We start from the raw sequence: 22591 nt of genomic DNA on the forward strand, positions 1-22591 counted from the left end.
TATGCAAAACTTATACGAAAAATTTTACACAAGATTAAACTACTGGTTTTTTTTACACGAAAATAACTGACTGTTATAATAGAGTATTGCACATTTGGTGACGTCACCAGACGTGAAAATAACGATTGCCGGTAAATGTAGCGAAATTAAAAAGGAAGCCTTAGAATGCTCAATGATTAGTATCGTCACATGATAAAGACTGCAATAGTGATCATTTAATGCATTCGAGGGATGGAAACTATGCTGTCTACGGTAGTGCTTTCAATCGTGTGTTTCTTAGCTGTGCTACAGAATTCTGCTGGTCAACAGGCTGACCTCAAACTGATAAACGGCACTTCCAACTACCTGAGCAGCGGCAGAGTGGAAGTGTATGTTTATCGCAGGTGGGGTACTATATGTGGTGATGGATTTGGGGCGAAGGAAGCTCAGGTCATCTGCAGGACACTAGGCTATCATGGTGAAACTATACCAGTCTATGACAGCAGCTACTATGGCCAAGGAAAAGGTAGAATTTGGAAATTGACTTGCACTGGAGAAGAAGACAGTATCTTTGACTGTGGTGTAACAGAGGACCGTCAGTGTTCACATAGGAAAGATGTCGGAGTAGAGTGTTACAGACCTCAACCTGCTCCACCTGTTAGACTGACCTGTCCATACAATCAGACTTGTAATAACATTGCCAGAAAACATGGTCCTGATCCAGGAGAATGTACCCCATCTGTACATGTTGAGGGGATTGTTGAAGTTTACTATAATGAGAGATGGTGGCCAGTATCAGCTGATGAATGGGATGATGAAGATGTGAATGTGGTGTGTGGTCAACTGGGGTATCCTGTGAGCTTTGGAACTGTGTCAAGATTAGCTAAGATTTTGCCAAGAGGTACCCGTGTTAGCAGGGAACAAAAGAAACAATTTAGAAAATCGCACTTGCGGAAAGTCACATTACAAGATGTTGGTTGTACTGGTACAGAGAGAGACTTAAGCTTATGCCCTCATCATGGATGGGGTCCATTTGATAATCCTGGTGGTAAAGTAGCTACTGCAAGATGTGGATTCCATCCTCACCCATCCTGTGTTGGTGAATGTCAACAGGTATTCATTAATGAAAGCAACTAATACAATACTAGAGTGAAATTAAACCATGTATGTAGTATAGTGATTTCAGGGTACATTATCCATGAGTCAGAAAATACTAGCTATAGCTAGTACATGTTTTGCCCATATAACAATGTATGTGTGCATGTTTCTTTTAGTTGCAGTATGTAAAATGACCTACAAATTGCATCAGCTTGTGAAATCAGTTACCTATCCTAATGGACTATTGTGAGATCATTGCTTTTAATAGATGTTAGCAAGTCCATTGAGTTCCCTAGTATGAAGTATGCCACGTGAAATGGCAATGGATCTATCTCTGTACAGCCAGCAATTTAACTAGCTACCTTACAAAGTCTGACAAGTAGTTAGCTATAGAGCCAAAGCCATCTGACTTGTAGTCCTACAGCTGGTGCATACATGCTGATGTCAGTCATTAATTAAATCACAGTCTAGCAATAGTAGTCTAACCACATGTGCCAGATGTTTATGAGGTATTTTGCATACAAAATTACAATGTGGTAAGTTTTGAGTACTACAAGACCATACCAAATTTAGTGTGGATTTTCACTCTGTATATAGTAGTGATCTAAAGGTTAGGCAATAATCTTTGGAATCATTTAAAGCTACACGTACTGTTTTATATAATATATGACTGCTCTATTAGAGGATTTGCAAGTGTAGGCACCTTGTATAGGGTCATCACTACAATTTTTTAAATTTTTCTGCATAACTGAGCAGATAAAGTGACCTGCCAGATTTATGAATGTTAAAAAAATTATTTGGCTCACTGAGCCTAAACTCCTCTAGTAATTGCTTATCCCTGCAGTCATCATATCGTCTCAGAGCTGGAGTAATGCCATGGATGGGAAGAGTAGAGATGTTGTATAACAAACAATGGGGTACTGTCTGTGATGATGGATTTGATGATAACAGTGCTAATGTACTATGTCGATCACTTGGTTATGGTAATGTTGTTACTATTACTAAAAGAGCTGGATATGGTCGTGGAATTGGAAAGATTTGGTTGAGTGATGTAAAGTGTGAGGGAACTGAGCATTGGCTACATGATTGTCAACACTCTCCCTGGGAACATAATGGTACTACTACATGTAAAAGTCACGCCGGAGATGTGGGAGTTGAATGTAGTGCTCCAGATATCTACTACGGCCAGACAACGCCGGTTTGTATTTTGTGATGTTTGTGGGTACAAAAAATACATCTACCTTGTACTATGCACCCTTACTTCACAGATGAATGACACTAAGTAATTGACATGTATCTTAATTCTTGACTAGCCATGTGAAAACACAATAACCAATGATGCATGTAATTGGTATCTTCCTAGAAGAGTCTTAATTCTTAACAATTCAATATGGAAGTTTGTCCATGCTTGAGTAGTTGTTAGCGTGACATCTAATTTTGTATAGTCATGCTGTCATGGGAAGCATTAGCTTTAAAATGAGGTGTCTGCCAGACCTGCATTTTTCTGAAAAATCATTCTGGATTTTGAATTAGTTACTACAGACACCCAACGTAACTTGTCCAGCCATCACTTGTAATGACTTAAGTGAGTTTGTGAATAATACAGGGCTTGATTTAAAGGAACTTGATTCCCTTAGGAAGTAATTTTAATCATGAAGAAGTAACTTTAAGGGTCTATGGATACAGTACAATAAAATGCAATATAATAGCATCTCAGAGTCATATAATATGTAGGGTTATTGTGATGTTTATTATTTGGTGTTAAGATAATTGGCCAGTCCAACATATAGCTACAGTGTATGGTATTGACAGAATAATTTATCTTTGATCAGCTCTGAATCCCAAGATTGGACGTGCACGTGTGGTAGTGACATCTAAAGCTCTTGATCTCTTTTGTGTGATGGTGCTTTGGCTTTGGTGGTGGCATGAGAATGGCATGGTTGTGATAAATTAGAAATGCTTATTCATAAAGCAGGAAGCTAATGGCTTACATTGTCATTGTATCGATGACAGAATATTGAAAACTTTGAGAAATTATAAGACCATGGAATTTTTGAGTACTGTCCAACTCTTGTATCCTCTACTAAAGCTAACTATTAAAATTAACCATGCCTGACAGGTTTAAGGCCATTGTGATAGTTATGATATAGTTTGCTTTAAGACAAAATATGTGATTGCAGTTTATCAGTGTCACAGCTGTAAGGTAAACTGCTTATAAATCTGCTGATAGTTTAACCATCATAGCTCAAATTTTCATAGTATGCAAGAATCAAAACAGATTTATAAGCAAATGGGTGGCAAATTGGCATGATCATTCTGTTCACTTTTAATGGAAAAATGTGCACAAAAGCATTTATTTAGGACTCTAGCATATAACATCAAACTTCCAAGGGGTTAACTACTAGCTGTGTCATTGATTAACATCCTTAACAATTGTCTGTTGGAGCACTATGAATTCAATACATGTGACTACTGAGTGAAAAGCCAACTTGTTTTCATCACAACTCAAGCATCCATACACTGCTGTCTTGTTTTACCATTCTTATACTCTGCCATGGCTGCTTTTCTAGCTTCAGTTTGGAGGGCCTGTCTTCATGCTCCGGTGACTTTGCATGCTGGATTCTACATGTCATGATTTACCCTTCCACTGTCCCACCCACCGGCAATAGGAAGCAATCCCACTGTATATAATGGGATTACAGGTAATTTGGTTACAAACAGTATGCTTAGATAGTTACCATAAGTGGCTTTTTTACATTGCAGTCTAAAATTTTAATCTGATATTTGTATAACTAACGTACTACTATGGTCTTGTCTTTGTTTGCTTTGCATGTGAGGCTTACCACCTTTAATATTGTGTCTATTAAATATTCGAACATATAGAAAAACTATTCTTCTACCACTGCACCAGTGCTGCAAAAATCAAGATACTCAAATAGAGCAGTCACATGGAAGCTACTTGCTAGGTATTTACTATTGTTATGGATGTAACTAGCCATCTTAACATTGTTAATGGTTATTCCATCACTTGCTGTAATGGAAATATTGATATAATGTCAAAAGCAGGTTATAAGCTTAAAACAAATCATCACAGAAAATAAAGCAAATTACATATATGGTGATGTAATTTAGTACAAGTGAGTTGTAAATTGTAGCTTTTCTATCAACCATAAACTGCAAACCCAGTAGAGTTTATACTCTGTCGGTTACATATATAAATAATACATTCTGCTGTAGTTAATAGTTAATGATAAAAGATAGGTAGAAACAAACTTAACACTAAAGCTGGCTGTAGGCCAATTAAGGGGTTTGAATATGTCAAAAAGAACTGATGCCCATGCCAACTGAGGTATAGCATGATATAAATGCTTTAAAGGGAGCTGATGGTTTACATACCAGCCTGAGGTTGATCAAGCTGGATTGTGGGAGCAGATTTTTGTGGAGCAAACCCATCAAACAATGAAGAGTGTTTGACATTCTGAGTGGCTGTCTATGGATGGAGTCATGCATTGGTTTCACATACAAACAAGCAAAGTTTTAGCTTACTAACATTGCTAACTTTCCATTTAGAATGCTTCTGGTGCACGCCTCTGTTTTACTACAACCTAATCTTATCCAGATTACTATCTGGGTCAGCAGGTCACCATACTCAGTGATGCTAACCAGCACACACATATGTGTATACAAAATTATGTATTAAAATGTATAAATGTTTTTATAGATGCAGTTTCTTGCGACAGACAATGCCAAAGATTCATATAGTCATTATGTTGAAGTATCTGGTGACAGTGATGAACTGGGCTTGTTGTGTTATGATGATAACACAGATGCAAAGTTGGCTAAAGTATTGTGTCGGTCATTGCCCAATCCTAGCTTCCTATCATCGTTTCAAGCTAGTAGTCATACCAGCTACAAAGGTTAGTAGGGAGATGTGCTGGTAAGTTACTTATAGATTGCACTTTACAGGTCAGAGATATAGTGGGAAATTCATTTGTAATGGAGATGAGATGAACATTCGAGAGTGTGATATGGAGTTAAATCTAGTACCATCTTGTTATTATGGTGACCTTTTGATCAGATGTGATAGAGGTATGTGTGTGTGAACAAAGAGAGTAACACGGTCCATGTTATGCTTGTGTGTACGCGTGTGCATATGTATGTATGAGACAGCATAGCCAAGTGGCTAGAGCATTGGCCTGGTAATCAAAAGGTTCCAGGTTTGATGCTTGGGAAGGTGTTGTTCTTGTTTCCTTGAGCAAGGAGCTTACTCACATTACACCAGTCTACCCAGATGTTTAAATAGGGACCTGGTGGCCTGGTGTCAACTGAGGAAGCAGCCCACCCAGCTGTAACATCAATGGGATCTGATATTAACTGGGGAAGCAAAAACCAATTTCCCATGTCTCACACAATGGGTGAAGGTCCAGGTGGGACTTCAGGTGCCAATACCTTCACCTGTGGGACATGGTACAGCCTCCTGTGGGGTTACTAGTCCTGCCCCAGAAGGATTTGCCTGCGCTGACTCTTAGCGCCTGAGTAGCACACAGGTGTTCCAGTGTTGGTTCACTGGGTAGGTGTGACTGTGCTAACATGCAGTGTTGGGGTAGTTACTTTTTACAAGTAACTCAATACTTATTACTATTACTTGCAACTAAAACTATTTAGTTACAGTTACATATTACCAATAAAATAAAGTAACTATAATGATGTATTACTATGACGTTAAGCTGTTACATGTGCAACTACAATGTGTAAATCTTGGTTATAATTGTATTCAAGAGAAAGTAACTGGTCAATAAGCTTCATTCATTAATTCAAGGTAGGCTTCGTTACTTCGTTGTGGATAGGTGTTACTCAGTGAATTAGTAACAAGATTACAATAGTAACTTCGTTACTTATAGTAATATTCGAGTCGTTACAGTAACTTCATTGCTTATGTAACACAGTATATTTGTAAATAAAGTAACTTGAGTTATATTACTAGCTTTTAGAACATATTACTTAGTTACCACAAAAGTAATAATATTATGTAACTCATTACACAAGTAATGCATTACCCCCCAACACTGCTAGCATAGCTGTAGGCTTTGCTTTGTGTGTGTGTGTGTGTGTGTGTGTGCGTGCGTGCGTGCGTGCGTGCGTGCGTGCGTGCGTGCGTGCGTGCGTGCGTGCGTGCGTGCGTGCGTGCATGAAAGTGTGTGTGTGTGTGTGTGTGCGTGCGTGCATGAAAGTGTGTGTGTGTGTGTGTGTGCGTGCGTGCATGAAAGTGTGTGTGTGTGTGTGCGTGCGTGCGTGCGTGCATGAAAGTGTGTGTGTGTGTGTGTGTGTGTGTGTGTGTGTGTGTGTGTGTGTGTGTGTGTGTGTGTGTGTGTGTGTGTGTGTGTGTGTGTGTGTGTGCGTGCGTGCGTGCATGAAAGTGTGTAGTGCATACATGCATTTTAATATCTTAACTTTTCTCTCTACAGAGAGAATCTCTCTATAACTTACAGTAATATTCTGGATGAACCTATAAAGTTTCTACTATATAAGCTTATTATTATTAACACTTTACAGTGACTAGCACTGAAGGTCTACAGCAACATGTGCTGCAGCCTTAGGATTACCTAACCTAATTTCAAGGACTTAGACTTAATGACTTATAGCTGGAAAGGTGCAACAGAAAAGGGGCCAAAGTAAGGAATGCAAATTATACCAGCATAATTTCAAGCCTAACCTAATAAGCTACATAACAAAACATCAAGCAATATACCAACATAATAGGATAATTTTCAAGAATGTGTAATTACAATACACGCAAAAAATACAGCGATCGAGTTACCCTAATAGAGCAGTCACACACTGTTACACAATAGCCAGGAAATTTTAACACTGATACACTCTAATAAAACAGTCAGCTCTCTAGGATATAATCTTGGTTTAAAAACAGCATAATTTTTTTGAGCATAATAGGCAAGTGCAACCATGATAAAAAAGAGCATCAATGCATTCAAAGGATCTAAGATGATATCATTTGAGTTACATTTGCTGTAGGATAAAAATATCATTTATTTATTTACGTAATAAATAAGATTCTTGTCATTGTGTGTACATCATCTAAACAAAGCAAAACCATAATATTATATACAAAAATATGTTTGTTTTTATTTCAGGTGCACCCGACCTTGTACCCGATCTCTCTGTATTTGAACTATCTTTGAAATCATCTTTTTTTCTCAGTTCAATATTTTCATCACTGTTGGTCGACCTTAAGTGTGCTCAGCAGGAGGGATGTCTGGCTAGTGATGCTAACAATGCAACTTATGATAGCACTAGAACTCTGCTTCGTTTTGATTCCCTTACAATGAATTATGGAGTAAAGGACTTTACTCCGCTGCTTGATCCAAGTGAATGGATTTGGCATGCTTGTCACAATCACTCTCACTCTTTTGAAGCATTTGTGGCTTATGACTTGTTAGATCTTAATGGTACTAAGGTAGCAGAAGGGCATAAGGCCAGCTTCTGCCTTCAGGATACCTTTTGTGATGCTGGTGGACATCGTCGTCACCTATGTTCCACCTCCACACAAGGAATCTCCAGGAATTGTGGTGATCTGTATGCTCGATACTTGGACTGTCAATGGATAGACATCACTGGTGTACCAAGTGGCACTTATAACTTACAAAATCGTGTTAATCCTTACCAATTGGCAGTTGAGAGTAATTATCATAACAACTTAATCTCTTGTACAATAGTGCTAAATGCCCGAAGAAGATCCATCAAAGTCATCAGATGCTCACATTCTGGTAAGGTAGTTTATACTAGACACTGAAATACATATTAGTGAAGTTCTCGTAATAAGACCATCTCTTTATAGTGACCACCTTGAAATTTTGTGTGTTACTGTATGTGTTGTGCTTAGCTTGGTGCCAACCTACATAGCTGCCACTAGCCTCTACACATCAGAATAAACTATATTTTTCTACCTTAACTTTTTTTTCTTATAAAATGTTGTATGCAATTTTTTTACACTACTATGTATCTCCTAGCTGTGTTTTGGTTTAGTCAAGGTTCAAAGTTTACATGTGTGTGCATGACTTGCTGTCTCTAATAACTTTCAACTAAGGCAGGGATGTAGCCAGGATTTTTTGAAGGCGGGTTCCATCAGCAGTATTGAGTTATGAAGCAGAGGTCTGGGGGTGCAGCCCCCAGCTGCTGAGAGTCTTTCAATATTTTAATGAAGCAAAACTCAGCAAATTGCTATATTTTATGCAAAATGTACATTAATTATACTGCATATAAGTGCCCCTGGGATGAAGCTAGTACTAGATAAAGCTACCTAGTGGAAACAGACAGCATAACACATAGAGACACACATAGTAATCTGTAAGTGATAGTTATCTCACTGGTATAGGAACCATAAATCCACTAATACAAATGTCATGAGACTTACAATCAAAACATTAGAACTATACAAATATGCATAGCATGAATTCATTTTGCATAACACAAATGATAAATTAATGGGGTTCTTTATCTTTAAACACTGCACACCAAAGCTACAGCAGTACAGCATTCTAACATGTACTGTTAGAATGTCTGAAAAACTTCACATGGATATGGATATTTACATGCATGTTCTATTAGAGTATACCTGACTGCTCTATTAGAGTATATACCTGACTGCTCTATTAGAGTATATCGGTCTTTTAAACAGGTTTTGAAGAGGGCTCATGTACCTCTGTAAATCCTTCCCTGCAAGCTTTATCTATTGTTGTGCTGAGCCATTACACTATATTACTCATTTATTTTGTCCTGCCTGACTAAAATTAATGGTGTGTTAGTGTCCTATTTGCAGACGTATAAAATTTACGGGGGGTTGGGGTTCCTGAACCCCTTGGAACCCCCCTCCCTACGCCCCTGTAAGGTGTAATAGTGGTAAAAGATTGAGATACTCTAATAGAACAGTCACAGAGTAACTGGTTATTTACTACTGTTGTGGCCTAAGCTTAATATAGCTGGATATCTAATGTTATTAGCTAAATACACATACCATTTTCCCTGATATAACTTTGCAGTAACCATAAAAATCATTCCATGCACAATACTTTTTTATTCATTCAGTGCAAATCATTTAAAATATTCTACACATTTTTTTTGCACAAAATACAGTGAATTATGGCAATAGCAGCGAGGCGAGCTTTAGTCATGGTAGAAAGTTAGTTCATGATAATAATTCTCAAAATATTCAAACGAAATCCTTCCAACCCAAACCTGATTCATCAAGTTTATTATTTGTTGTCAAAATGAATTTTATAATCATACTATTCATTTATTCTTCCTCCGTACATTTTTGTATTGTCATGCATCAGCTACCAAATTGCTCCATTATTATTATTATTATCCATGTCACCATTTTGTTTGTTTTACAGATTATGAAGTCACAACATGTTAAAGCAATATCTGGTTGAAGACTTGTACTTTTTATGTATACGTTGTTTATAACTTTATATGAATTTGTAGTGATATTATTAGGTACATATGCTCATGTATCTTTAAAGATGGACATTCTCTTTCTCATTTGTGTTACATATTTAGTTGTGCATAGTTTTATACTTGTGGATCACATTTGCAGCTATGTAAAAATATAATTCTTCAATGTGTCCATTAACGTACATGTAGACTGTTAAAGTTTACATTAATGAATTACAGTAAACATTGTGTGATTTGCAAATGTATAGACAATGTACAATAGACCTGAGATCCTCATATCATCCTAACTACAGTAATTATAATGATATGAGCTAGACTTTAATTGTGATTGTATAGCCGACTAATGGTGGTTTTTTGTGGACTGTGGTAGCCAACATCAATTAAACTTGTGGATCATAATACTATCAAAAATCTGGCCAGTGCCTATTGTAGCTAGCTAGGTTCTATTTAACAATTTAGGTTAGCTGGCCACTAACTGAGGAACGGCAACCATCATAAGAAAAGTTCTTCAGCTCTCAGGGTGTGGGTAGCACTCCGAGCTAGTAACAGTGTTTTACCAGTTCATGTAAGTATTTTATACAAATGTTTCTGTGATTATAATAATAAATGACTATACATTTACAGTACCACGTATACCTCCTTGCGTATTCACTTGGCATCATTAAAACTTTGTGATTAAGATTTTAAATAATAATATTATAAGAGTGTAGTACATGGTTTGTTCAAGCAGCCGTAATGCATGCAATTGCATGAATTATCCAAAAGCATAGAGATAGCTAGCTGATTGGTTTAAAATTTCTTTCTGCAACTACGGACATACAGAACCAACCATCACATTGGTTTAAACTTAATTGGTTAAGTATAATCCTACAGTTTTGCACACCAGCCATTGATGAACAGAATAGTGGAATTAATAGATATATAACCACTACTAGTACTAATTATTGTTTTGGAAATGATACTGAAACTGAAACTTGCTACTGACTATGTAAAAGTATGCTGTATTCTGGTATGTATGGAATTGAAATTTCAAAATCTCAAGGTTGCGGTGTTGTTCCATAATAGCATCAGTTATTCAGAGGTTTTAATGTTTATTTTGTTTACTGTGTAGCTATAACATTGAAAGTAAAAATGTATATACAAGAAGGAAAGGAATACATGAACCATCGACACAAATTTACAGAAATATGTGTTTCTTTAATGCATCCTGTAGGCATATCCACAAGAGATCATTTAATAGCAAATACCATTTCCTTGTGGTGCTAGGTGATGTGTTTATTAGTCACATGTTAAGATATGAATTGTCTTTGAAACATAAAATTAATGTACATCATGCAAGTATCCAGCTGTTGCCATCCAAGTTGTTGAAGCCACCACAACTTTGTGTCATGATAATTTAATTGATATTCTGTCTGGTAGGCTGTTGTGCTGCTCCAATAATAGTATCACTTTTATGTTGTGCTAATAAGACCCAATCACTCTTTTAATTTGTTGTGCATAAGTCTTTAGAGTTACGTTACTTACGTACAACAGAGAATATAACTATACAAATGATTCCATTTTTGAACTGTTGTACCAAGAATAACATTTTTAAAAGTTCCAATTGAGCTCAGGTTTAATAGAAACTTCAGTGCTAATGCAAGCCATAAAAGTGATGTTATTTTTATCAACAGTTCAGTGTGTGGAATGTTTTCACTGTATCATCACTAAGACCATGCCTTATTGTCTCAATAGCAATGTCCTATTCAGCATTGTTGTGTTTGTTAAGCTTGTAGATAACTCTCACTCTTCCTTCCTTAAGGAGTTCAAAACCACCTTCTGCACAGCTACATGTCTATTGTTTATAAAGTATATAAATAAATAAATAAAGTGTGTAATATTATAATAATTATCATCTACATAATTTATTACTCACAATCCCCACATGACCCATGTACAGTGACCCACTACCAAGATAAAGCCTGCATGTAAACTAGAGTTGCACCTGTATATAATCTGATTTGGGGGCTGCTCTTTTTACCATAATAACAGGAATCAGTGATGCATATAATTGATTATGGGTAGCAGATTAGCTTATAATACTGGAGGGCTCAGTATCAAAAGCTCTAGCAAAATTAATATATATGGGTGTACATTTGTTGATAGTTGTGGCATACCCTAAGCAGACTATGATCTTTCAGTAGATTATGCAACAGTATTTATAACTTAGAGTGCTCTCCTGTAACAATGCAATCACATATTGGGTGACTATCATAATATTTAAAGGTTCAATAATTGAACATTATAAGTCACTATCCCACTAGACAGTCACATAGAAGGCTACTGGAAGAATAGCCAGCTACTGGAACAATAAATATATTTTTAGAACAACGGTTCATGAAGATTGTGAACTATTACAGTTCAAATTCCATGCATACCTAATGGCTCTATAACAAGTTGCCATTTTATGTGCAACAATTTCATATGTATCTTCCCTAAGAGTGTTTGTGTTACTGTAACTCATTGAGATGGCAAATAGGAGTAACCATGGGGCACAGGTTGTTACACATTTGTGGCAGGCATGGAATCTACTGCTTGTATGTAGCAGAAACTTAAAAGATGGGTGCAGCATAGCCATCCATAAGCTAAGGCCAGCCAAACTTGATTAATTGCTTCTCATCCCCACCCACATCCCTTTCTACTCCACCACCTCTAATTTCATTATTGCTGTTATCAATCATGTGCACATGTATTTTGATTCTAAGAAGGTCCTTTTACAGCACAGCAAATGTCACTTGCACCTCAGAAATGAATGTGTTTAAAAGGCTTTAGCTAACCTTCATAGTAACAGACAGCTTGATTTGGAGTATTTTCTTTAATAATGAAAAACGACCTCCCGCCTGCATGGAAATCTGGATGAGATCAAAGTTTTCCTGGCCTAACATTAGTGCTGCTAGGAAGGACTATTGCCTAAATTTTAAGACTAGGTAGACAATTGTATATTAAGGGCATCACAGTACTAAAAAACAGTTTGAGAGCTGAGTTATGCAACAAAGTATAGGAAGTAGACAGAGAGCAGATCCAGAACTAAAGATAATCGATAATCATTGACTACCAAGAGGAAGGTATATTACCTAGTGAAGATAAAAAGGCAAGAGAAATTTTGTTAAGTCGAAATCAATATCACATGATAGAAAGTGTTCTGTATTACATTGAGACAGATAAATCTGTTTGCCTTATTCCTCCAGAATATGATCGTAGAGAATTGTTTGAGGAAGCTCATAGTGGAGCATTTGGTGCTCATTTAAGATATGCAAAAGTGCGCATGGAGAATTATCAAAACACTACTGGTGGTCCAAGATGAGGAGTGATATTTCCAAATGGTGTCAGGGCTGCTTGGTGTGTGCTACACTTTACCCTGGTAAGGCTGTACATCCTCCCTTGACACCTATACCTGTTGAGGGCCCATTTCATAGGGTGGGAGTTGATGTGATACAGTTCACTAGGTCACATGTTGGTAATCAATATGCAGTTGTGTTTACTGACTATCTCACAAAATGGCCAGAGGTGTTTGCCACGAAGGACCAAACAGCATTTACTATTGCCAAGTTGTTTGTGGAGGAGATAATTTGTCGTCATGGTGTTGCTGTCAGATTGTGGTCCTGCATTCTTATCATACTTAATGACAGAAACCTGTAAATTATTGGGGGTACATAAAATAAACACGACAGCGTACCACCCACAAACTAATGGACTGACAGAACGATTTAACAGAACATTAACAGGTATGTTGGCAAAGAAAGTTGAGCAGAGTGGAAGAGATTGGGATAGTCATCTTCCATTTGTTTTATTTGCCTATAGGACGAGTATGCAAGAGTCAGTCTAGGAGTCGCCATCTTACTTGCTTTATGGACGTGATCCCAGATTGCTAAAAGCATTAAATATGGACAGTATCTCTAAACAAGAAGTAGATGTAGACACTTACAAGGGAGAAATAGCAGTAAAGATGGATGAAGTGTGGGAATTAGCCAAGAACAATATTAAAAAGGCCCAAAGGAGCCAAAAATTCTACTATGATCAACAGTCCAAACCATCTAAATTCAAGGTTGGTGACAGAGTGTTAGTATACATACCTGCTGCAAAAGCATGTAAGGCTTATAAGTTTGCTAGGCCCTTTCATGGGCCCTATCGAATCTTAGAACAGAATGAAATTGGAGTCACCATTTGTCCAGTAGATAAGCCACATGCAGAACCAATTCAAGTGGCTTATGACAGGGTTAGACATTGCTCTGAACTGTTACCTGACAAATTTTGGCCAACTAAAGCTATCAAAAATAATAAAAAACAATTACTACAGCCAGTATCTGAAGAAATTGCAGGTATAACTGACCAACAAACCAACATTAATTCAAGTTCAACACCTGATGGTTTGTATGATGATGATGATGATGATGAAGATGACAACCAAAATCAACTGATGAATTAGCAATCCAATCATCCTCATCAACAACAGAAGAGAACATCACCCAGTGTGTTACAGTATGAAGATGCTAATTCATGGAAAAGTCGTTTGAGGCCAAGACGGACAAATGGGGACATCTGATCTAAGAGCGGGGAAAGGTGATGTTCTCTTCTGCTGTTGATGAGGATGATTGGATTGCAAATTCATCAGGTGATTTTGGTTGTCATCTTCTTCTTCATCATCATCATACGAACCATCAGGTGTTTAACTTGAATTAATGTTGGTTTGTTGGCTAGTTATACCTGCAATTTCTTCAGATACTGGCTGTAATAATTGTTTTTTATTACTTTTGATAGCTCTAGTTGGCCAAAATTTGTCAGGTAACAGTTCAGAGCAATGTCTAACCCTGTAATAAGCCACTCGAATTGGTTCTGCATGTGGCTTATCTACTGGACGAATGGTGACTCCAGTTTATTGTAATAGCTTAATGATCAATATAACTCAACAACTGAAGAAGAGAAAGCTGGTAGCCAGCTCCAGCTTTTTTATACAATCACACACTAAGGTCAAAGTTACATCATCATGTACAACTAACAATAAACAAATTAGCAGTTCTAATTATTCATAAGAATTAACATTCATAATGTATTACACATATATGTACCATTGTGTTTGTAAAGAAGTGCCCCAACAATACACAGGCCTTTGTTGTTGTTGTTGTTGATGTTGTTATGTTTTTGGGAGGTTACTCCAAATTATTGTGCTATATAGTTTCATCTTTTATACTGTACATTGGTTGCATCCTACTGAAGCATGCTTGTAGTAATTTCTGCATATACTCACTGTGATAATATTATATAGTCACAGATAGAAATTAGCACTGTAATTATACAACATACTTACACAGCATTGCTATGTCCTGGAGGCCAAACATTCCAACAGTGTGGTTCTTTGTGTCCTCAAGCATGTGAGAATGTTGGTGCTGCCTGTACTGGAGGATGTGCTGAAGGCTGCTTCTGTCTGATGGGACAAGTCGCTGATGATAGAGAGAACTGTATAAATGAGTCCGCATGTCCAAGTTAGTTATTCTTATGTACTGTAGAATATACCCATATGGTTATGGGAGTAAATGTGTATATATTATCGTACTTATGGCCAAGGAAGTACAATATAAATAGATGACTTGATCAAGATGTAAAAGCTGGTTAACATTTACTAGTGTATGAGGCCATTGGTTTAGTAGTGGTGGTGCTTACAGCTTAGTAAAGTTTCCTTTCAAATGTCAGGAGGATAATCTCCTATCAATAAGCAGTATGCAGGACCAAAAAGAGTGTCAGTGCTCCATAGTCATTATAATTGGGTCAATAAAAATTTCATTTTAAAGGACAGTGCAACGGTTTATCCAGGCATTTTCTCCGTTTCCCCACACCACTATCCCCCCACTGATCCCCTTACCACACACGCACGCACGCACGCACGCACGCACGCACGCACGCACGCACGCACGCACGCACGCACGCACACACCCACACACACACACCCACACACTGCTTGCATGCATGAGACTATACAAGGAATGCACATAAAAGTAATATTGCTAGCTTTTATTATAATAAGGGAGGGAATAAGAGAATCCTCCCCTTGGCCCTTTCTAACCTACCAGGTAACTACATTAAAAGTTCATAAAATTGAGATATTCTAATAGAGCAGTCAAATTGTACAGTAATCACAATGCCATATGTGTCAGTTACTACTAAATTAGATCCTTAAATTAGCATTGATAGGTCACTGAGATGAATGCAATGATGATCGTACTGTGTACGGTAACAGTACAGCTAGTGAATTTCTTTTCCCTAACCACTTCCATTTTGGCATTGGCATGTCCCCTTTCCAGGTCCTGGATTCAAGTCACCTCTACTATTAATGATGTGTTATATTCCTGGGAAGTCATACTTCAAAGAATTTACTAGGACATTGTGGTAGTTATCGCCCAGAAAATAACTACCATGTTGTCCAGTAAAGTGTTCAACTCCGAAATGATGTGCAATGTGTTATGCTGCTATATCCTTGTTATGGAGTATAAGACCAAATGAAGATTTAGAAGGTTTTACCTACTAGTCATGTTTTGTCATAAACTATAACAGCTTCACGATGTAGAAACAATACTGTTGCAGTGTCCTTTTAAATGTTTGACAAACATTTTACTAGCAAACAGAACCGAGTGCTTGTTCTCAATTCACAGCACTCAGGTAAAGTATTTTCTTTGCAAGATCAAGTTACTGGTTTGATCTTAAATAAATTTATGAATTGATCAGTTTCGCAGAAAAATATAAAGCAGGAATTTACCATTCATAGTAAAAATGTGCTGGTATACACTGGAACCGCAACATCCTGGGGACCACCTGGTATTCAGATAACAATAACTTTTGCAAACAGTAAAAGTTTTATGAAATATTTAATCACATTAATAGAACACTCACTGCTCTAATAAAATGATCATGTACAGCAATCAGAAAGTTCAAATTATTGTTACCTGTCATAATTGTATTGCACTTCAAGTTGATTTAACTATATCTTTAGTATGTAAAGATAATCCTTCTTGCTAATCTGTTAGGGCTTTTCTATATGGTAGCTATGCAGCATTTATGCTTGCATGTATAATGCTTTTTTGATATCTCATCCATTTACCATTTTAAATTCTGTCATACGATGTATTTTACATAGAACACTAAAAATAATACCATGTTCATAGCTCAATGTCCAAGACTGTTTGCACCTGTTAATGGAATGATTTCTTGCCAACTGGGGGCCAATGAAATTGCTGATGCTGGAGAAACATGCTTGTTCACATGTGATCAGGGTGCAGTACTAAATGGTAGTTCCAGTAGAACTTGTCAGAGTGACCGGAGTTGGAGTGTAACGGAAATGGTGTGCATGAAAGGTATGATTTGTGAGACCAGACTGTCAAAGTTTTTGGAAATAGATGAAGTTTAGTAGCTTATGTACAAATTATTATCCTGAAAATGGACAAACTTGTCATGAATTGTATGATTTGAAACAACTACTTTAACATACCACTAAATTTTCACAGGTTACTTACGTATTTTAATGAGAGAACATTTCTCTAGCTCGTGAAAATGTGAATGTTTACTTTTTGTGCAAGTTTTCAGTTTGACTGTAGCTATATGTGTAGCTTTAGATATTTAACTGCCTTGACACTAATTCCTGAGTTATTTGGTTACAACTAATTTTAGGCTTGTTGGCTGGTGGTATAACCTTGCAAGGTGCTCACTTCTGTAACATTAAGATGGTATATATATGGTCGAGTTTCACTGATAGACTGACTAATGATAAAAGCTCTATAATTAAAGTCATTTTTTTATTTGTATAATCATTTCGGTAATAGAGGTTTAAAACTCCAGCTGTATACTATTGTTATCATAACTGTTATATGCTATTACATGCAGTTCCTGGTCCAGTACAGAATCTAGTAGCCACAAATGTCACTGATGGTGACACCACTGCTGTAATGATATCCTGGGACCCTCCATCTGATTCCATGATCATTGTAAGGTAGATAATAGTAACATTTAACTCCTACCAATGTACAACATGACTGAAAGGTAGGCTAGAGTAGCAACAACTGAACTGGTAGACTAGAGTAGCAATTGGTAGCCATTGCACTTAAATTCATAAATTAACTATGTGAAACTATAATTAACACTTTATGGTAGTCATTGGGCATTGTCACACATTTCCTGTTTTAATTATTGTACAAATGAATAATAATAAATTACTTACATGTTGATTAGCAGTTATTACACTAAGTAGCAGAAGTGACAGCCAATAATTGTTCTACTGTCTATATCCAGCTTGCAGCCATCTAAAGCTGGCTGTGATAAATGTATGTTGATAATCTGAGTTGATATAAAGTTTATAGCTAATTAACTGTTGTCACATTAGCTATAATATTATCAGTATTATCCTCCAATCACTAGTGCCCCATATCATTGCTAGTTTGTTATAATAAATACATCTCCATAATGATAAAATTTTAGCTGATTACTGTGTAACAAAGATCCATATTATATATATCACAATTCACAGCTAAAAAACTCGTCACTCCTACATGCATATCTGTGTATATAGAAAGTTTATTAATAAAGTGCTATTGTGTATGTGGTCAAGTGATACTGTCTTCTTTTTCAGTTACAGATTACCACACATGAACCCACTCAAGGTAGGATCCAGCTGACGTTCCAGATATGCCACTCCCCTTGTAAGTGAGTGTATATCAAACACTAGTGACCTCAGTATACACTCAATAACATTGTCACCATGCATGACGAAAAGACTAGCATAGACCTTAAGGTAGTCACTTCGCTGGTACACTGGACAGAGTGTCCCCAATCCGAGCTGTAGAAAATTCCATACAACTATAGTTGCATATAATTTTATATAACAGTGTAGTTATTTTACTCAATTTCAGTAAATGATATTTATCAACTAGTCAGTGCTATTGCTCACTTCAAATTCCATAAACAAAGCACCGTAAACTTACTGCTAACTACAATTACACAGCATTTTCATTAACTAATAAAGCCAAAATAAATTCCCTCCATAGTATAGCTTAGACAAACGTATGTTTTGTTCTGCCCATTTTAGCAAAATAAAAAAGTAGTTGCTCAACAATATGTTTAACTGGTTGCCTAAGTACAACAGTTAAGCTACAAAAGTGCATGTGTGTCATATCTTTAACTGATAGTACCTTAATTCGTTGAAGGGCCTTAGTTGATGCTTTAAGATGAGCAAATATGGAGTTGAGTTGTGCTCTTGGTACTGCATGATGATCATATTGATATTGTCGTTGAAGCTCATAGTAGTATGCATTCAGTACTGTGTACTGCCAACAAGCCACGTTGTCCTTAAGTACTGCTATCTTGCTATTGAGCTCTGTTATTGTATCAATTCTGCAGAGTACACTGGAGTACTTCAACTACACAACAACACGTACAAGTAATTACTGACACTATCTAACTATTGATCACTTACATCAATATTGGAAATTACCATCCTTATACCTATCAGTTGACAGAAATGGACCTCTAAATACATCTTTCCCTCCTCACTAGCAGACTCCACTTGCTCATAGAACTGAATAGTTGTAGCATCATGGAGGAGGTTGGTGTGATTGTGTACCAAGCCACAATTGCTGCAGGTGATGTCATTACAGGTACAGTTGAGTGAGTCAGTATCACCAGAACGTTCAGCTGTGTCATCTTCAGTGATGTTGGCTGGCTGTATGGTAGTGTCAGGATCAGGTACAGCTGCAAACTGCTGTTTGTTTGATGGACCTTCTGAAGGTGCAGCAGTTGTCAATGTTGCAAGAAAGGCAATGGTGATATGAATCTTAACATGCATCCTTTTTGCTGCAGCTCAAACTTCTGCTATAGTAGCTAACTAGATCTCTCACTTAACTGAATTGCAGTCTGAAAGTAGTGGCTTATATACTGGTAGGAAACCATGAATAATACTGTTGTGGTAATGAAGTAAGGTAATCTTTTAGCAGTTTTGACATTTTGTTAGTGGTATCCCAGTAATGCAGCAGAATACCACATTAAACCTGAGTTATGAATTCTAAACAGCTTATTGTTATTGCCGAAAGCATTCCTTTGATCTAACATTATGTTTTGATGATCTTATCCGTGTTGTATTATATCAGATTGTATTAAGGCTGTTTTCATGGAAACGTAATCACACTTCTTTGAAATACTCATCTTTATAGCAGTACGTAGTCAAACCTAATAAGTTGTTGGTGTAAAGTTTTCTAAGCTTATAGACATTTTGCTAATGACCACATGGTACACATTAAGGGAATTGGATAATGCAGTAGTGACCTGACCTTCATGTTTTCATAACTATAGCTTTACATTTTGTAAAAGCTGATACTGCCATTGTCAAGAATGTTCACTGCAGTAGTTGTTATGATAAGCTCAATTACCAATGGTGTAAGTGTATCCACCAACTTAATGGTATCCTAAGCAACTGTAGCATGTTAACACAACAGTGTTGTTGAGCATTTGATGATCATGGGTTTACAGATGTACTGAGTTTTACAACTTGCCTTATTTGGAGTCAATGTGAAAGTACCTGGTGTAAGATGTATTTGCAAATCATGAGACAATGATGACAAAATTTCAAACAGCATGATAATCATTGACAGCAATAATGTGAATTGTATATACAGCTTACTAAGTGGAATAGTTTAAAGACTGAAGAAAACCTTTTGAGGTGACAATTTGGTATACGACTAATTATATACTCTAGTTATAAGGAATGACTGCATCCTGATTCATGTTAAACTGATATTTCACTACCTCAGTTTGTGGTGATAAATGATAGTCATAAACAAACACACAATAATTGACACCAATTACTTGTGCCAGCCCAGCTCCTTTGTTCAACCATTTAGGCATTCCGTAAATCTACAACCTACACATTCCACTGGGCAGGAAGTAACATTCATGGTCAGGCCTTGTGCCAAGCTCACTTTATAGTTTGTTTCACCTAATCTGTTCCACAATTTACTTTGTATCAATGAGCAACTGAAATTTCTTATCCACTATAGCTACAAATCAGCTTATATTACTAGGTATAGCTGCTATAATCCAATTTAATAGTAGCGGAAGCACATAACCACAAAGGTGCTTGCTAAAATAAATTATGTATAGTTAGCACCCCTGCGTGTTAATTATAACCTTCTATTTGTAGTGCATGATATGAGAGAAACCATCAATATTGAAAGTTATGTTAAATAGTAAGAAGAAAATATTCTGACCACCTGGCAGACTCCTGTAAGCGTTCGAGCGTTAATTAGATGGCTGCAGGTTCTATAGGCTGCCCAGGTCTAGTCATGGATTTTTTCGTCTTTCTCCTACTTTTCAAACATACTTAGTGAAGTTAATATAAACATCTTAGGCCTTTATAAGGCTTTCTGGTATACAGGCTCTGCCTTTACCAAGTACTTTAATCATAATGTTACAAAATAAATAGCTAACTTAGAGTGAATGAGTCCTCGGACACGCACGACCACAGAAAAGGCAATAAAATTTCCCATGAGGTGTGGCAAACACAAAAACTTAAGTGAACTAAAGTAGTCAGCGTTCAAGATTTCCCCAACCATTTTGGGCAATCTCTGGCCAAAAATCATTCTTCTTGAAGAAGAGATTGAAGCAGCGGCAGCCAAGTAAAAAATGTGTCTGCAGGAAGATTTAGCAATCTTGATCTCACTTTGAATAAAGTTAACACAGTTCTTGAAATGATGACAAAGATGATGGAAAGTAGTGACCTAAAACGCTTACTTCAATTACAAGGAAGTTCTAGACGATCAAATTCTGACTGAAGCTCCGGTACTCTGTCTTCCATTGTTTCTTATCCCTAGCAGAGTTGAGATGCACTATTGAGTCTAAGGGACATGTTAATTCTAACAAGGCTATTGAGTTGTTTTCTACATTGTAAAGAGCAATGTCTGGTCGGTATGGAGTGGTAGCTAAGTAGAGATTTTATTTTGTGGAGAGTCACTTGCACGCATACCAGGTAAGTCAGCATAAATTGAAACTGCTTATATAGTTCTGAAAGAAATTAGTAAGCACAGTTTCGCATGGCCATATCGCTTTTTTCCGTGTATTAGGTGGGGAAAAAATGGTCTGGTGCAACCAATAGCTTTTTACCATAATTTTCCGGTCCATTGTAAATAAACTTCGCGCATCCTCACCAGCAACGTGAAGTATCTTGGTGTTTTTGTAACTTCAAAATTGAACTTGTCTGACCATTGCAAATATTGTGTGCATAAGGCTACGGTTTGTCTCAATCATCTTCGTTGTATTATGTTTGGTGCTTCATTTTCGGCTAAGAACATTGCGTACAAGTGCCTTGTGAGACCCCATCTTGAATATGCCTGTCCTGTTTGGTCTCCCTTTACTTCTTCTAACACTGATTAAATTGATTGAATCAGTGCAGCGCAGAGCAGCACGCTGGATCTGTAGCACCTGGAATCCACAATCACATCAGTGGTCCAAATCATTGGATGACTGTATTAGTGAATTGCATTGGCCATCCCTGCAGTCTAGATGGCAATTCTTGTCACTGTCAATTTTGTATGATATTTGGAAGGGGCGTACTGGAATAAACTTTAGCGATTGCTTTGAGGTCAATACACTGTGTACAGGGTTGCACTCCCTAACTTTAAAAATGTTTTCTTCTACTATCAATGCTTTCCGTTATTGTTTTTTGTATCTGTGGCATTCTTGTGGAACACTATTCCTGAGGACATTTTGGCACGAAGCCAGGTTAAACATTTCAGATCCAGATTGAAACAGTTTATTTTAATGTGATTGTTTAATTCTGTACTTGTATTGTGTATGTTGTTCTGTTTTTGTAATTGTATTTTTGTAACAGTAAAGATTGTATGTAAGGGTATCACCTTGTACAGGCACATGCCTTTTGTGTATCCCTTTAAACAATTTGATAATAATAATAATAATAACGTTGCACGTGATGCAAATATGTTCTAGATACCATAGACACTAATTATCTAAGGTGAGT

General features: G+C 36.9%; 3 protein-coding genes across 3 annotated transcripts; all 3 read left to right on the forward strand.

Moving 5' to 3' along the window:
* The first annotated feature begins 180 nt into the window (after positions 1-180).
* Positions 181-9794, forward strand: LOC136257085 (lysyl oxidase homolog 4-like). The gene is made up of 6 exons (XM_066050208.1): positions 181-1092; positions 1922-2275; positions 4799-4994; positions 5044-5166; positions 7227-7859; positions 9486-9794. The coding sequence occupies exons 1-6, from the start codon at positions 232-234 to the stop codon at positions 9506-9508; spliced, it is 2190 nt and encodes a 729-aa protein (XP_065906280.1). The 5' UTR covers positions 181-231; the 3' UTR covers positions 9509-9794.
* A 3091-nt stretch (positions 9795-12885) lies between these two features.
* Positions 12886-13457, forward strand: LOC136256502 (uncharacterized). The gene is made up of 3 exons (XM_066049478.1): positions 12886-13165; positions 13215-13310; positions 13387-13457. The coding sequence occupies exons 1-3, from the start codon at positions 12886-12888 to the stop codon at positions 13455-13457; spliced, it is 447 nt and encodes a 148-aa protein (XP_065905550.1).
* An 11-nt stretch (positions 13458-13468) lies between these two features.
* On the forward strand, positions 13469-14011 carry LOC136256503 (uncharacterized). Its single transcript, XM_066049481.1, has one exon. It carries the CDS (start codon positions 13469-13471, stop codon positions 14009-14011), a length of 543 nt encoding a protein of 180 aa, XP_065905553.1.
* Positions 14012-22591: the final 8580 nt, after the last annotated feature.

This window comes from Dysidea avara, chromosome 5 (genome assembly GCF_963678975.1).
Source record: "Dysidea avara chromosome 5, odDysAvar1.4, whole genome shotgun sequence".
NCBI classification, from domain to species: domain Eukaryota; kingdom Metazoa; phylum Porifera; class Demospongiae; order Dictyoceratida; family Dysideidae; genus Dysidea; species Dysidea avara.

Excerpts from the sequence above, each read along its gene's own strand:
- LOC136257085 (XM_066050208.1), top strand. The coding sequence starts at position 232 with ATGGAAACTATGCTGTCTACGGTAGTGCTTTCAATCGTGTGTTTCTTA. Across the intron at positions 2,276-4,798 it reads ACTACGGCCAGACAACGCCG|ATGCAGTTTCTTGCGACAGA; the intron begins GTTTGTATTTTG and ends ATGTTTTTATAG. Across the intron at positions 5,167-7,226 it reads TTTGATCAGATGTGATAGAG|GTGCACCCGACCTTGTACCC; the intron begins GTATGTGTGTGT and ends TTTTTATTTCAG.
- LOC136256502 (XM_066049478.1), top strand. The coding sequence starts at position 12,886 with ATGAGGAGTGATATTTCCAAATGGTGTCAGGGCTGCTTGGTGTGTGCT. Across the intron at positions 13,166-13,214 it reads GGAGATAATTTGTCGTCATG|AAACCTGTAAATTATTGGGG; the intron begins GTGTTGCTGTCA and ends ACTTAATGACAG. Across the intron at positions 13,311-13,386 it reads ATTTAACAGAACATTAACAG|GACGAGTATGCAAGAGTCAG; the intron begins GTATGTTGGCAA and ends ATTTGCCTATAG.
- LOC136256503 (XM_066049481.1), top strand. The coding sequence starts at position 13,469 with ATGGACAGTATCTCTAAACAAGAAGTAGATGTAGACACTTACAAGGGA.